Below are 13104 nucleotides of genomic sequence, written 5' to 3'. Positions count from 1 at the left end.
TATGACTGGTGAGAGTAATGTATTTAAGACCAAACATTCACTGGGCAAATAATATTACCTTCCATTTGAAGACATGACAAGTTGCCATTCATGGAAGATCTAGATGATGTGGCTTTTACTATATATTTAACATATGTTTTGGAAGATCTTTGATGTAATCAGCCTTTTGAGCACTAAAGCTGTCACATTAGCTTTAGAAAAGCAGGTTTTATTGGAAGGAATTAAGGGTACGATTTGAATCCATGTGAGAGTTTCTACAACTCTCACTAACTGTATTCTGTCCATAAGCCTCTGTAGTCTGTAAGACCCTGCAGCACTCTCTGGGGCCTGCTTTATTTCCCCCTCAGTAGCAGTTAGAAAAGCCAGGCTGATTTTATTATAAGAAAGCTTTTAATAAACTTGATTCTATAATTAGGACGGTAATTATAGTGGTGCTTAGTAATTTAAAAGTACAGTACAAATAAGAAAATGGTTTAGGAAATCATACTCATGGTATAATATTTTTAGGAATAGTAGGGAAACTCTAACAAATCAGAACTAGCCTGTTTTGGAAAAGTCTTGGGTCATCTGTATTTCCAGTGTCGTAATCTCGAAGGCAGTAAATTCCCTGGTGCCCAGAATTAGACTGTGATGAAATCTGGTCAGGGCAAACTTATTACTGAGGACACATGCGGAGGTGGAGGGGGTGGGCAAAAGTAGATTTACAGTTGTTTGTATGGACGTTAACACAGGAATACACACTCTGTGTGCCTCACACTCACAGCTGTGTAAACCTGCTTTTGTTCCTCCCTGTGTAACTGTAGTTTATGATCGCTACTCTTTGAGTCATCAGTCCTATCCAAAACTGAAGGTGTACTGATCAAATGCTCTCCTGATATATGGAACGCCAAATCCAAAGTGAAACACTTCATTACCCCTCGGTATCATCTGCTGGAGGAGCCGGAAGGCTATTAACGTGCTAATATACATGTGCTCAGTGTGTTTTCATTGCATGATTTAAAATTTGGCAGCAATAATTTGAAGTTTAACATCATGTAGGGTGAAAATTTTAAAAATACATTTTAATATGTTATTTAATGGGTTAAGATACTTAAAGATCCATTCTAATCATTGCACTGCTATTTTTGTTTTCAGTTTCAAAATGGAGTTTTAAACGAAATCTATCCAGCTGAACTAAGTGCTACAAATAACACTCAGATGGCCACACATCTCGAGCCCCTTCATCATCTGTCAGAAGCCGGACCTTTCGCCAGTTTGACATCTAGTAGATTCCTATAATTCCAAGATCGATTTTTACCTTGGATTTGGTTGAAATTAGTTTGTGGAAGGTCGCAGTTACTAAAACTGTCAGTGTTGGGCAGCAGCAAGTCCACATGGAGACACTGACGTGTGTCGTTCCCACCGTTAATCCCAAGCCACATTTTAGTGTTTCTCAAAGAGGAGTTAAAAACAGACCAAGCTTACATATTATATACTGCAGTCATTCAAACAGAAAGGGTCCTGTAACAGACTGCTGAGAATTGCCACCTACATTTCACATTCTGAGTGCCACAAACTAAACAAAATTTATTCAGGGGCATGTTAAGAAAATGTTCTCTGTTGAAATTGTTTCTGTCAGAATAAAAAAATGCTTTGAGTTTTGCACTTCTGACTCCTTAGTTCTCTAAACTAAGTTATTACCCATAGTTACCAAACTAAACTATTGCCCACATTTTTTCCCCCCTGATAAGATAAGTGGTTTGGTGGTCTGCTTTTTTTGTTTAATCCTCACCCAAGGATATTGTTTATTGATCTTCGAGAGAGTGAAATGTCAATTGGTTGCCTCCCATACATGCTCTGGGGATGGAACCCCCAAGTGAGGTGTGTGCCCTGACTGGGAATCGAACCTGCAGCCTTTTGGTGCACAGAACAGCACTCCAACCAAGTGACCCAGCCAGGGCGGTTTGGTGCTTTTGTAGAAAGATAATCTCAATGATTTCCTTCTTTATTGTTAAGTGCCTCACAACTTTTTCTTGCTATAACACTGTAAGATGTACACTTTATATAAAACACTTTTAAAAAAATTAACATTCTACACACAAGTATTATTTACATTTCTTAAATTCAGTCATTTTTATTAATCCAGGCATATTTTTAACTGCACTACTCACCCACTTTCTTCAGGTAAAAAACAGTGATTGAAAAGATTATTATATAATCTAATTTCTAGACTTTAAGTGTTGCTATGTGCCTTACATTGAAAAAATTTAAAAGTACAGTGTCTTCAAATTATTTCTTGATCATTATGTAAACATTGAGACAGCGGCACTAAAATTTCAACAGTGTGTTCACAGGAAAGAGATACACCACCGTTTACCTCCACTAAAACCTCCACTGTGGTAGTTGAACGTTGTAGTAATGAAGAATCTGCTGTTATGAAGACAACCACGTTTATTGATCTGCAATGAAGAGGAGTTTTGTTTCTGGGTCATTCATTAAATTAAAGCAAACCACCCATTTCACTGTGTAAAAATTTTTTACAAACTGTTTTAGATCTGTAATCTTTTAAGGTATGTTGACTTTATAAATTTCACTTCTTAGCCCAGTGGAAACTATTTGTTTTTCTCACATTTGAGAAGCAGTAAGACTGAATATAGCGATGTTTGGTGCAGAGTATTGTTGTAAGTGAACAAATGGTGCATTGTATGCTTAATAATGAACAAAATTATTTGTAAAATATCTTGAATTTTTCATTTTAAAAATAGTCGATATATTTTATATGCACATAAATTGTCTGGGTTTTACATATTTTATCAGTCTTAAGAAATCAAATAGTGAAAGCAACTGCTTTTAGGTTGGTATTAAGAAAAAGATAGGGGTGATTAATTTCAAACATGAGGTTGTTTCTATGCTAGAATGACTTTAATTATCAGTAAGACAAATTAATCACCCTACTAACTACTGTCCTCCGGTGATTTAAAAGAAGTGCCACCATCTGCCAATCTCTCGCTCAGCTGTGATGTCTGAAGAGCACCAGGCGCGTTTGCATGTATTATACAAACACACGATGGGCTCCGAAACTGAGATGTAGTGCTGAAATACATTTTCCTTTTTTTAAGTAAGTTATTGTATATAAAAGTGGCTTCAGACTATATGTATGTCTGTTTTATGCATTTTCAGTCAAAATTTTGAATCTGTAAAGTCAATGTCAGTGTTGAAAATAATACATTTGTCTAAAACATTTCATAATTTGTTCCCAGCATGAGGTATCACTGAAGATTTAGACCCATGGTCTAGATTAATTCCATTTTTACATTTAAACTTGAATTAAAAGTCTTCCTCTGACATTTTTGTTAGTCTTCCCCTGTGTCATTGGATAAAGTGCTTAGTGGAAAATAGGCTTTTTAAGTTGTGACTATGGCGACAATCAGTTATAGACTTATAAAATAAAAAATTAAAGCAATATTGTATATTTTTATCTCTATAACATAACTAAAGCTTACCTACGAATAATAAAATCACATTAAGCCAAATATACCTTTGTCTGCATTGCTGAGCGTACCAAAACAAAGAGGGAAAGCTTTGCTTACTTCTGTGTGGAGGGAATCATTTTTAGATGGTGTGCACTTCTGAGGACCTGGATGTGTCTAATTCACACTCTTCCTGTCCCAGGTTGTCCTCGCGGTACCTGCAGATGGACTGGTGTTCTGATGTATTATAAAGCTTTCAATCACTACTATGTGCAAACCTAGTGTTTTTCAGTATTACTAAACTTTAGATGTTTTCATACCTTTTCTAGATATTTTCATACCTTTTCTCTTTCCTTCAAAATGTTACTGCTTTACATATGCCATGCATACATTTTTGTTTAAAATACAATTTAAAATACCCTATTATCAAACAGTTGTATACAGTAATATATATGATAATAAAATAATCACCAATATTAATGTTTTAATGTAAATTCTTTCTGCTTCATATAAAGGACATTAGTATTTAGAGTATAGTATTATAACTATTGTCAATAAATGCAATCTGTAACATTTAAGGATCTGTTAAGTCAGTAGTTCGTAAATTTCGTACAGGGTTGTACCCATGGATACACTGGCTTTTATCTGAATATATAAAAAAATATATACTTCCAGTAACTTCATAGATTTAAAATGCTTCTGAAGTAGACAACTCTGACCCTGACCCATGTCAGTGACATTTCCTGCTTGGGTCAGAAAATACTGCCCACCACGTACACTCTGACACACAGACGGGACGTTCAGCCTTGTGGTGTCAAATTCACAACTGCTGAACACTCACCAAGAGTTCCGTAATTAAAATTGTCTGAAGAGAAATTCCTAAGAAAAACTGTTTTATTCTAGTAGCAATTACTTTTATGTTTATCCTTTACAATCATTATTTTTTCAACAACCTAAAATAAACCTAGCAAGTTAGTGTCATAATTCTGAACATTTTAGAAAAACTAAGTTGAGTTTTATGTCAAGCAAAAATACAGATAATCATTTTTTCTCTCTGCTTTCACTCAAATGGCTTCTACCAGCACACATGACCTCAGCTCACCCCCTTCCCACCTTGCCCCGGGGGGTGTTAGGTCCATACACGAGTAGGTAGCACTCGGTTTTCTCCCAATGTGTGCAGGTGAACTTTCAGTTTCACTGATAACATGGAGGCTATCACATAAAAATCCATAGCATCCTAGGTGTGTCTGTGCCGTCACCTCAACACTCCCACTGTCCTCGGTCTCAGGCCCACGTCCAGCAGTACACAAGGCAGGGTTCCCTCCCTGCACGACTGGCACCCTCCTGTCCAGCCCTCACGCACTTGGCGTCCACACTTTCCTTGTCCAGAAATCTGTTTCCCCTTCTGCAGCCCTGGAAAAAGAGTCCTCTCTTCTGCATCCCCTCTTATTAATTTACTCCTTTACCTCCTGTCTGTAAAACAACTTGCGATCTCCTGAAATCTGGTTTCATTTTCTACCCTTCTGTATATTGTTTGGCTGAGGTTTACTTAAGTCCCTTCTTACCACATATGGATTCTGTATGGCCCTGCAACCAAACTGACTGAGTAAACCGTTTTCCCCTCCCTTAGCTTCCAGGGTATCAGTGGTCCTGCAGCCTGTCACTTTTCTGTTAGCTACTTCCCTCCCTGCACCGCCTCCTGCCACCTAGTAACACGCTTAGTTATGACCATTTGTGGTTCTTTATCTACATACTGTCGCTTTGGAAGCTCATCCCTTCTGGAATTACTACCTTTATGATGAATCCCCTCAAAATCTTGTCTCTCTTGTTTCTCACCTCTTTAAAAACATGAGATAAAAAGATAACCTTACCTCTGATGTTTATGGAACATTCTTCTCCTTTGAAAGCAAAGCTAAGCACACAGCCTCTAGTCAGACTGCTGGCTTCACTCAACACATGTCGGATGTGAATGATTGGGAAACGTTACATTGAGCTCGGGTCTCCTTTACTGCAAAACAAGGATAATGCTAATACCTGCCTCACTGCACTGTTGGGAGTCGTCAATAAATTATTTAAAAACACTTAGTGCCAAATGCCCAAAACTTGGAGAAATTTGAGGGACAAAAAAAAATAAATAATGGTAGCACTGGGTTATAGCCCAAACAGTAAGTATCTGTACGTTCATCTTGATAAATACATGAAAAAAATGAGGGAGAAAAGCTTCCTTTCAGAAAAGTCCCAAATAATATTTTAGATACTCTTCCCTCCAATAGATGGAGCTTACTAACCCTCCCTCTTGAGTGTGGCCTAGAACCTCAGCAACTTGTTTCCAAAGAGTAGAACACAGGGAAGAAACAAGAGTACATTGTAGAAATCTGGCAGGTGCTACTAAGCACGTGTTCAAGGGCAAGCAACGTCCCCATACACTCATGATAACATGCCCCCTCTAATGTGATTCTGTGACAAGCATACTTCAAAACTTGATCTGTCAAAATTACATAACCCCAGTCTAACCATGAGAAAAGATCAGACAAAACCAAACTATGGGACACTACAAAATTTCTGGGAATACTCTTTCAAGTGTCAAGGCCATGAAATACAAGTAGAGACCCAGACACTGGCACAGATCAGAGGAGACCAAGGAAACACGATTAAATACAAGATGGTATTCTGGATGTATCCTATAAAGAACACTAGGGCAGAAACTGCAGAAATCTGAATGAAGTTTAGTTTAATAGGAATAACTAATGAATTTCCTAGTTTTGACCTGTATACCACCCTTATGTAAGATGTTAACTTACAGGAACTTGGATGAAGGGAATAAAGTCTTCATATCTTAACAATTTTCATTTAAATCTAAAATTATTATACAACAGTTTATTTAAAAATCATTTCCCATACTTTGCCCATGGATTGGAAAGATTAATATTGTTAAAGTGTCCTTAATACCTAGAGTATTAAGGTCATTGTCAGAACAATTAATTCTAAAATTTATATGGAACCACAAAGACCTCAAGTAGTCAAAGCAATCTCAAGAAAGAACAAAGTCGGAGGTATTGTGCCCCCTGCTGGCAAACTATACTACAAAGCTATCATAGGTAAAACAGTATGGTACTGGCCTAAAAAAACAGATATATAGATCAATAGAATAGAATACAGAGCCCAGAAGTAAAACCCTGCTTTTATGGTCAAATAATCTATGACAAAGGAGGCTGGGATATACAATGGAGTAAGAATTTTTTTTCAATAAGTGGTGTTGGCAAGATTGGACAGACAAATGCAAAAAAAAAAATGCACTGCCTTCATATACCATATACAAAAGCAACCACAATGGATTAAAGACTTAAATGTTAAGCCTGGAACTGTAAAACTCCTAGAAGAAAATGTAGGCAGTAAACTGCTTTACACTTGCTCTTAGCAATATTGTTTTTGAATATATTTCTTTTTATAAAGGAAACAAAAAATAAATGAAACAAGCTTTTTTCACAGAGAAGGAAACCATCAACAAAATGAGAAGACGGCCTACTGAATGGGAGAAGGTATTTGCAAATGCTACATCTGTTAAGGGGTTAACTTTCAAAATATATATTAAAAAAACTCATACAACATACCACCAAAAAAAAAAATCCAATTGAAAAATGGGCAAAGAACCTGAATAGACATTCCTCCCAAGAGGACAGAGGGCCAAGAGACATAAAAAGATGCTCAATGTCACTCACCCTCAGGAAATGCAAATTTAAAACACAAGGAGCTATTACCCCACAGCTGATAGCATGGCTGTCATCATCGGTCAGCAAACAACAAGCAGTGGCGATGATGTGGAGAAAGGGCAGCCCTTCCTTGTACACTATCCACAGGATTGTAAATTAGTGCAGCCACTAAGGAAAACTGTGTGGAGATTCCTTAAAAGCTTAAAAACAGAGCTTCCATGTGATCCAACAATTCTACTCCTGAGTAGTTATCCAAAGAAAACAAAAACGCGAATTTGAAAAGGTAAGTGTGCCCCTATGTTCATTGCAACATTACTAGTAATAATACACAAGACGTGGAAACAACCTAAATGTCTATCAATAGATGAATGGATAAAGATGTGCTATATACATACACTGGAATATTATTCAGCAATAAAAAGGAGTGAAATCTTGCTATTGGCAACATGGATGGACCCAGAGGGCATTATGCTGAGTGAAATAAATCTGAGGAAGACAAATACTGTGTCATACACTTATATTTGGACTCTTAGAAAACAAATGAATAAACAAAAACAGACCCATAGAGAAAAACCTCCCCTATACAAGGGGAGGGGTAAGTGGACAGGGATAAAAAAATAACAAAAATAAAAATCATTTTTACGTTAAAAAATAATTTGTTGATTGCCACATGGCAATCAGTATCTGCCATTACTGTCGCCCTGATAGACAGACCACCCCCTCTCAGTCGGAGGTGAATCCACACTGCTCCCAACCCTCCTCGTTCTCTTTCCTGAGGGTTTGATGAGATCTTGGTTTTCAGGCTCCAGTTCTATGGTCCTTTCCACTTTGATCCCCTGACATCATCCTTTTCAATGGCCTTGTTTCCGACGGTCCTGTACATCAACAGTAATAACCTGGTTTCCATGCCAGCTAAGCACAGCCACCCCTCACACGGAGCCCTGGCAATGCCTTACTTCTGTCAGCTTGAAATCACAAGTTGCCCAAGTTCCCTCTTCTAATCACAGCCTCTTCTGCCTTCCCAGTCCTTTCTCCTCTGTTCAGCGACTAGCTCTTCACCCTCACTGTGATCTCCTGCCCTGAGCGCACATTGTCCTTATTCAGTCCATTAGCCTAGACTTAGTATCAAGATTTCAGTGATATTGTTGTTTACATTCTGGAATTACCTACTTCCTTATTGATTGATAACAGCCACTCTAACCCATGCCCCTGGCCCAACACTCTGATAAGCATTGCTGCCAGAAAAAGTGACAAAGGTGGAATAAGGTTTACCACAACCTGTTACCATGTGTGTGGCAGAGACTTAACCTACATCAATATCATCCCTTCCTTCTTGGCAAGAGAACCCTAACTTTTCCCTGGTCAGGTTGAGGATTAAAAAGACTACATTTTCCAGACTCTTTTGTGGAATAGGTGTAACTAATGTAGTTTCAGGCAAATACAGGAAAGCCAACTTTGTGTGATACTTGCAGAAGAAGTTTGCTTAAAAAGACAATGCAAATGCAGCTTCCCCCCTTCCTGCTTTCCCTCTCTTCCTCGCCAGCACACGTGGCTGTGATGATGGATAGAGAGCATGCAGCTATCTTGAACTGTGAAGACACATAGCCATAAACTAGGATGACAAAACCAAAATACGATGATCCAGGGTTCCTCATGGCTTGGAGAAACCAAACAAAATTTTATCTGCCTGCCTCTGGACCCCTTTTATATAAGAGGGAAATAGACTTCTGCCTCAGATGACCCACCTTCTCATCTCTACCGCCCACCACCCCTGCGGTATCCACGCCTTCTCACTCAGCAATGACATCATCTCCAACTTAACTCAAAACAGGTTAGGCTTGCTTATCCCTTATCATGGAAACCTGAGCAATGGGAGAAAGATTTCTCTGTCCAAAACATCACCACCACCACCACTACTATCACTACTGCTTTATTGTAAAGCAACCCAATTTCATAAAAAACCTGTGAATTGCCCTTCCCACTATCCCTTCTATTCAATGGCCTCTATGAGATGCAGAACTAGGTCTGTTCAGACTTAGATGATTTGTCTCTTCTGGCAAAGCGCTGTGTAACTTATTTTTTTTTTTACCTATTTGTGAGGCCTGGAAGCAGAGAGCTCAGGTGTTCACATAGATGCAACCAGTCCCTCTGCCTTTATTTCAGTGAGGTCATTGGTGCTTCTTGGCCTTCCTACTGTCCTGACTTCACTTGTTACTTCTCTCCTGATATCATATCTTGTTTTAACATTTTCACGTAAGCTGCCACAATTCTATTAAGGCTGTAATTCTGCTAAGGATATAAATTATTTTTTAATAAAGATACAGTCAGTCAATACAGTGATGTACAGAAAATACTGAAGAGAAATATGCAACCCATGAGTGCTTTTAGATCAAATGTGGGCCAATGAAACTTGAGGGACATTTACAGGAGAGATTGGCTCAGTAAAGTAGCACCCTACTCCTTAGGATAAAGGAGTAATGGCTGCGAATAATGGTGTCACTCCTGCCTGCCTTTCCAGAAGCTATCACATGTTTTCCATAATCATTCTCTTTGACATGGATCACTTAAAGGTATTTGCAATGTCCATAAAGTTATGTGCTTTTTTGGCCCCGTTCCCAACCATAGTTGTCTTATATCTTCTATAATCCATCCTTCACACTGTGCTTCCTTTGCTGGGCCAGACTAAACCCAAAGGGCCCAGAGTTGAAAGACCTGAGTTGATGCATGGATCCGTGTGGAACCCTCCCCTTAAACTACTCCTGTAAGTAAGTGGGCGAGACTGTGAAGAGGTGGTAATGTAGGGCAGCTAAGACAAGTAGACAGCCTAAGTGTTCCTCAATGGATGGATGGGTCAAGAAAATGTAGCGAGTATTCAACCTTAGAAAAGAAGGAACTCCTGTCATTTGCCACAACATGGATGATCCTGGAAGGCATGGCACTAAGTGAAACAAGGCAAGCAGAGAAAGACAAACACTGGATGGTTCCACGGATATGTTGAATCAAAAAAAAAGTGAACCTCATAGAAACAAGAGAGTAGAAAAGTGATTGCAGTGGAGGAAATAGAGGATGGTGAAATGGCACAAACTTTCACTTATAAAATGAGTAGAGTCCGAGGACTTAATATGTAACGCACTGACAACACTGTATAGTTGAAATTTGCTAAGAGTAGAAATGAAATGTTCTCACCAAGGAGGGAAAACAGAAGTGGAGGAGCGGGGGGAGTAAATATATGAGGTGATGGATGTGTTCATTAACTTGATGGCAGGAATCCTTCCACAATGTATATGCTTATCAAATCCTAACGTTGTATACTTTAACATCTTACAATTTTATGTGTAAGTTTTAATTCAGTAAAGCTGGAAAATAAAGACAGCTATGAATGGTAGAAGCTGACTTTATGGGGTAAGCAAGCAGGCACTGAGTTTCCCCATCAGCTTAAAAGGAATGCCCTTTTTTGTCACTGGAGCAGACCACCCCACTGGGAGGACAGTGTTGTGCCATGTAGGATACTTAGCAGCATCACTGGCCTCTACTCGAAAGACGCCAGTAACAGCCCTACCTACAGGTGCAACAATCCCAAATTTCTCCAGATCTTGCCGAATGCCCCTTGGCATGGGGGTGTGTGGCCTTGGTTGAAAACCACTAAGAGAAGAGGGTGCATTTCCAAAGGAACACAGTGTCATGGGTTGGAGACAGGCTGGGAAATGGAATTAAATGTGCGGAGAGGTCCTGCCTACCTCCTGTATCCTTCTCTTTATCAAGTGCCCGCATGAAATTATTGGGTTGGCCAAACTGTTCTGTTTAGTTTCTTCCATCATAAGATAAAAGACACACTTTTCATTTTCACCAATAACTTTATTGATTTGGACATTTTGAGTAGGTTGGCTTCTAGTGGGTAGAGGCCAGGGGTGCTCCTAAATATCTTCCAATGCATAAGACAGTCCCACAGCAAAGATTTACTTGGCCAAAATGTCAATAGTACCAAGAAACTTCATAAACCATTTTTGACATGTTCAATTAGTCATAGCCTACATGAACCTTCTCCATACACTGCAGAAGTCTCTTTTTTTGTGTTTCAGTTGCATTTTCACCTTTCCTGAAATAATAAAGCATCATATGCTGAAAATGTTGTGTATTTTCTTCCATCTTCACCATTAAAATGGCTGCACAAAAATTCACCAATTTCAATAAGTTTTTAAAATGCATGCTGATGTGACAGCTGTCACAATACAATCTAAGAAAATTGTTTCAAACGAAGTGAGACAACTAAGTGCCACCAGAGCCATCATCCGGAAAAAACTAAGTGGACTTTTTGGCTAACCCAACAGTCAATCGCCCTTTGCTCTCTGGAGCCTACTTAGATCACCTGGCCAAGAGTCAATTAGAAGGGAGCTAATTACTCATACACAGACAAGAAGAGAGGCCTTTGATGTAATAAATGATGCATGATGACTAAGGCTTGATAACATGTTGATTACAAAATAGTAGTTGGATTGGTAATGTCATGCAATTAAAAATTGTTCACCTTCATTGTTCATTTCAGCTTGCAGAAGTAATATGCATCCAATGTAAAAAGCCAAACATCGATCATATTTGCAAAAGTAGTTACCTGCTATTGCAAAAAATTTGTAGTGAAGACATGCATGAAACAAAAGTGAACATCTCCTCTCCCCCAAACGTTCTCCACCGCCAGCCATTTTCAATGGTTGCTGTATTGATGGGTATGCCTTCATATTCTATTCACATGCAGTCATTTCCATGTATTGTGTGTGCTTGTGTGTGTGTAAAGCTTTTTTACTTAACCTATTGTCAACTGCATCAGGGCTCAGGGCAGGCTCAGGCTGCTGCAAGATATCCCACAAGGGCATACTGATTATTTCGAACTAAAATCACCTGAGAAGCCGCAAGAACAGGAAGAGCTCCTGACTCTCCTCCATCCCCCTTAAATGCAGAAAATAAATCTCCATGACAGTTGCCCTCCCCACTCCTGAAGGACTGAGGCACAACCGTATCAGTAGAATTATAAAATCCGGAGTTGGGAAAACGTGTACAAACAAGCCTTGTGACGCCTTCACTAATTTACTGCCCAAGCGCAAACTTTGTTTCTATTCCTTACTCAGGAATACCCAGATCTGCCTTAAGATTCCTTTCTCATGAGCATGGACTTCCTTTGTCCTGCCAATTTCTCACAAATTTACTGCTTCTTTGTCTGAAAGTATAAAAAGATGCCCAGTGTGACCACTTCTTTGAGCCTCGCTCTACAATTCAAGAATCATACTGTGATTCTTTTGTGCACACATACTGTTTTTCTCTCCTGTTAATCCTGTTTTGTGCCTATTTTATTATTGTATAGCTACTCAGCCAGACAGAGGAAATAAAAAAGGGTAGGGTGGTGAAATTCTCTCTTGCTCCCCAACAACTGCGTGACTATACATGTAATTCAAGTTTTCCTTCTAGGATTTGGATATGATTTACTGTATCCATATACCACACACTACCCAAACTACCCCCTAGTAATGGAAATTTGATGTTTATCATTTTCTTACTATTTTACAAACAATGCAAAAATAATCAGCCTTATATACTTGGTGCACTTCTGAAATGATTTGTCTTTGATAAATTTTTAATATTGGAATTTTGGCAGCAAAGAATTTGTACATTTAAAATATTGACAGATAACTGCCAGGTTGCCCTTCAAAATGACTGTAGCAATGCAAATCCTTCTGTGTAGTGTTTTAAAATGCACAAAGTATTAACCATCATTTTACAGTTTCTACCATCATGACAGAAGACAGACTGTCCTCTCTGCAACGGGAACTTATTTAAAAAAGGAAAGTCTCAGAGAAATGAAGTTATTTGCCTGAGTTCATAGGGACAGTGAGTAGCAGAGCTGAATAGCATTCCTGGGCTATTTGGGTCCCAGATTCATGCTTTTCTCTTTCTCC

At 38.7% G+C, this 13104-nt stretch overlaps 1 protein-coding gene across 1 annotated transcript in view; it reads left to right on the top strand.

The window, feature by feature from the left end:
• The window catches only part of AHR (aryl hydrocarbon receptor), a 41525-nt gene extending 37600 nt beyond the window's left edge, over positions 1-3925 (top strand). The window contains exon 11 of the mRNA XM_045827536.1: positions 1135-3925. Within this exon, the coding sequence (XP_045683492.1) occupies positions 1135-1278 (144 nt within the window). The 3' untranslated portion in view covers positions 1279-3925. The remainder of the gene's footprint in view (positions 1-1134) is intronic.
• The last annotated feature ends 9179 nt before the right edge of the window (positions 3926-13104 follow it).

Source organism: Phyllostomus hastatus, unplaced genomic scaffold, assembly GCF_019186645.2.
Source record: "Phyllostomus hastatus isolate PE091 unplaced genomic scaffold, TTU_PhHast_1.1 phas_scaffold_78, whole genome shotgun sequence".
Classification (NCBI taxonomy): Eukaryota; Metazoa; Chordata; class Mammalia; order Chiroptera; family Phyllostomidae; genus Phyllostomus; species Phyllostomus hastatus.
Note: the sequence above shows the minus strand (reverse complement) of the source record. Positions and strands in the feature narration are given on the sequence as shown.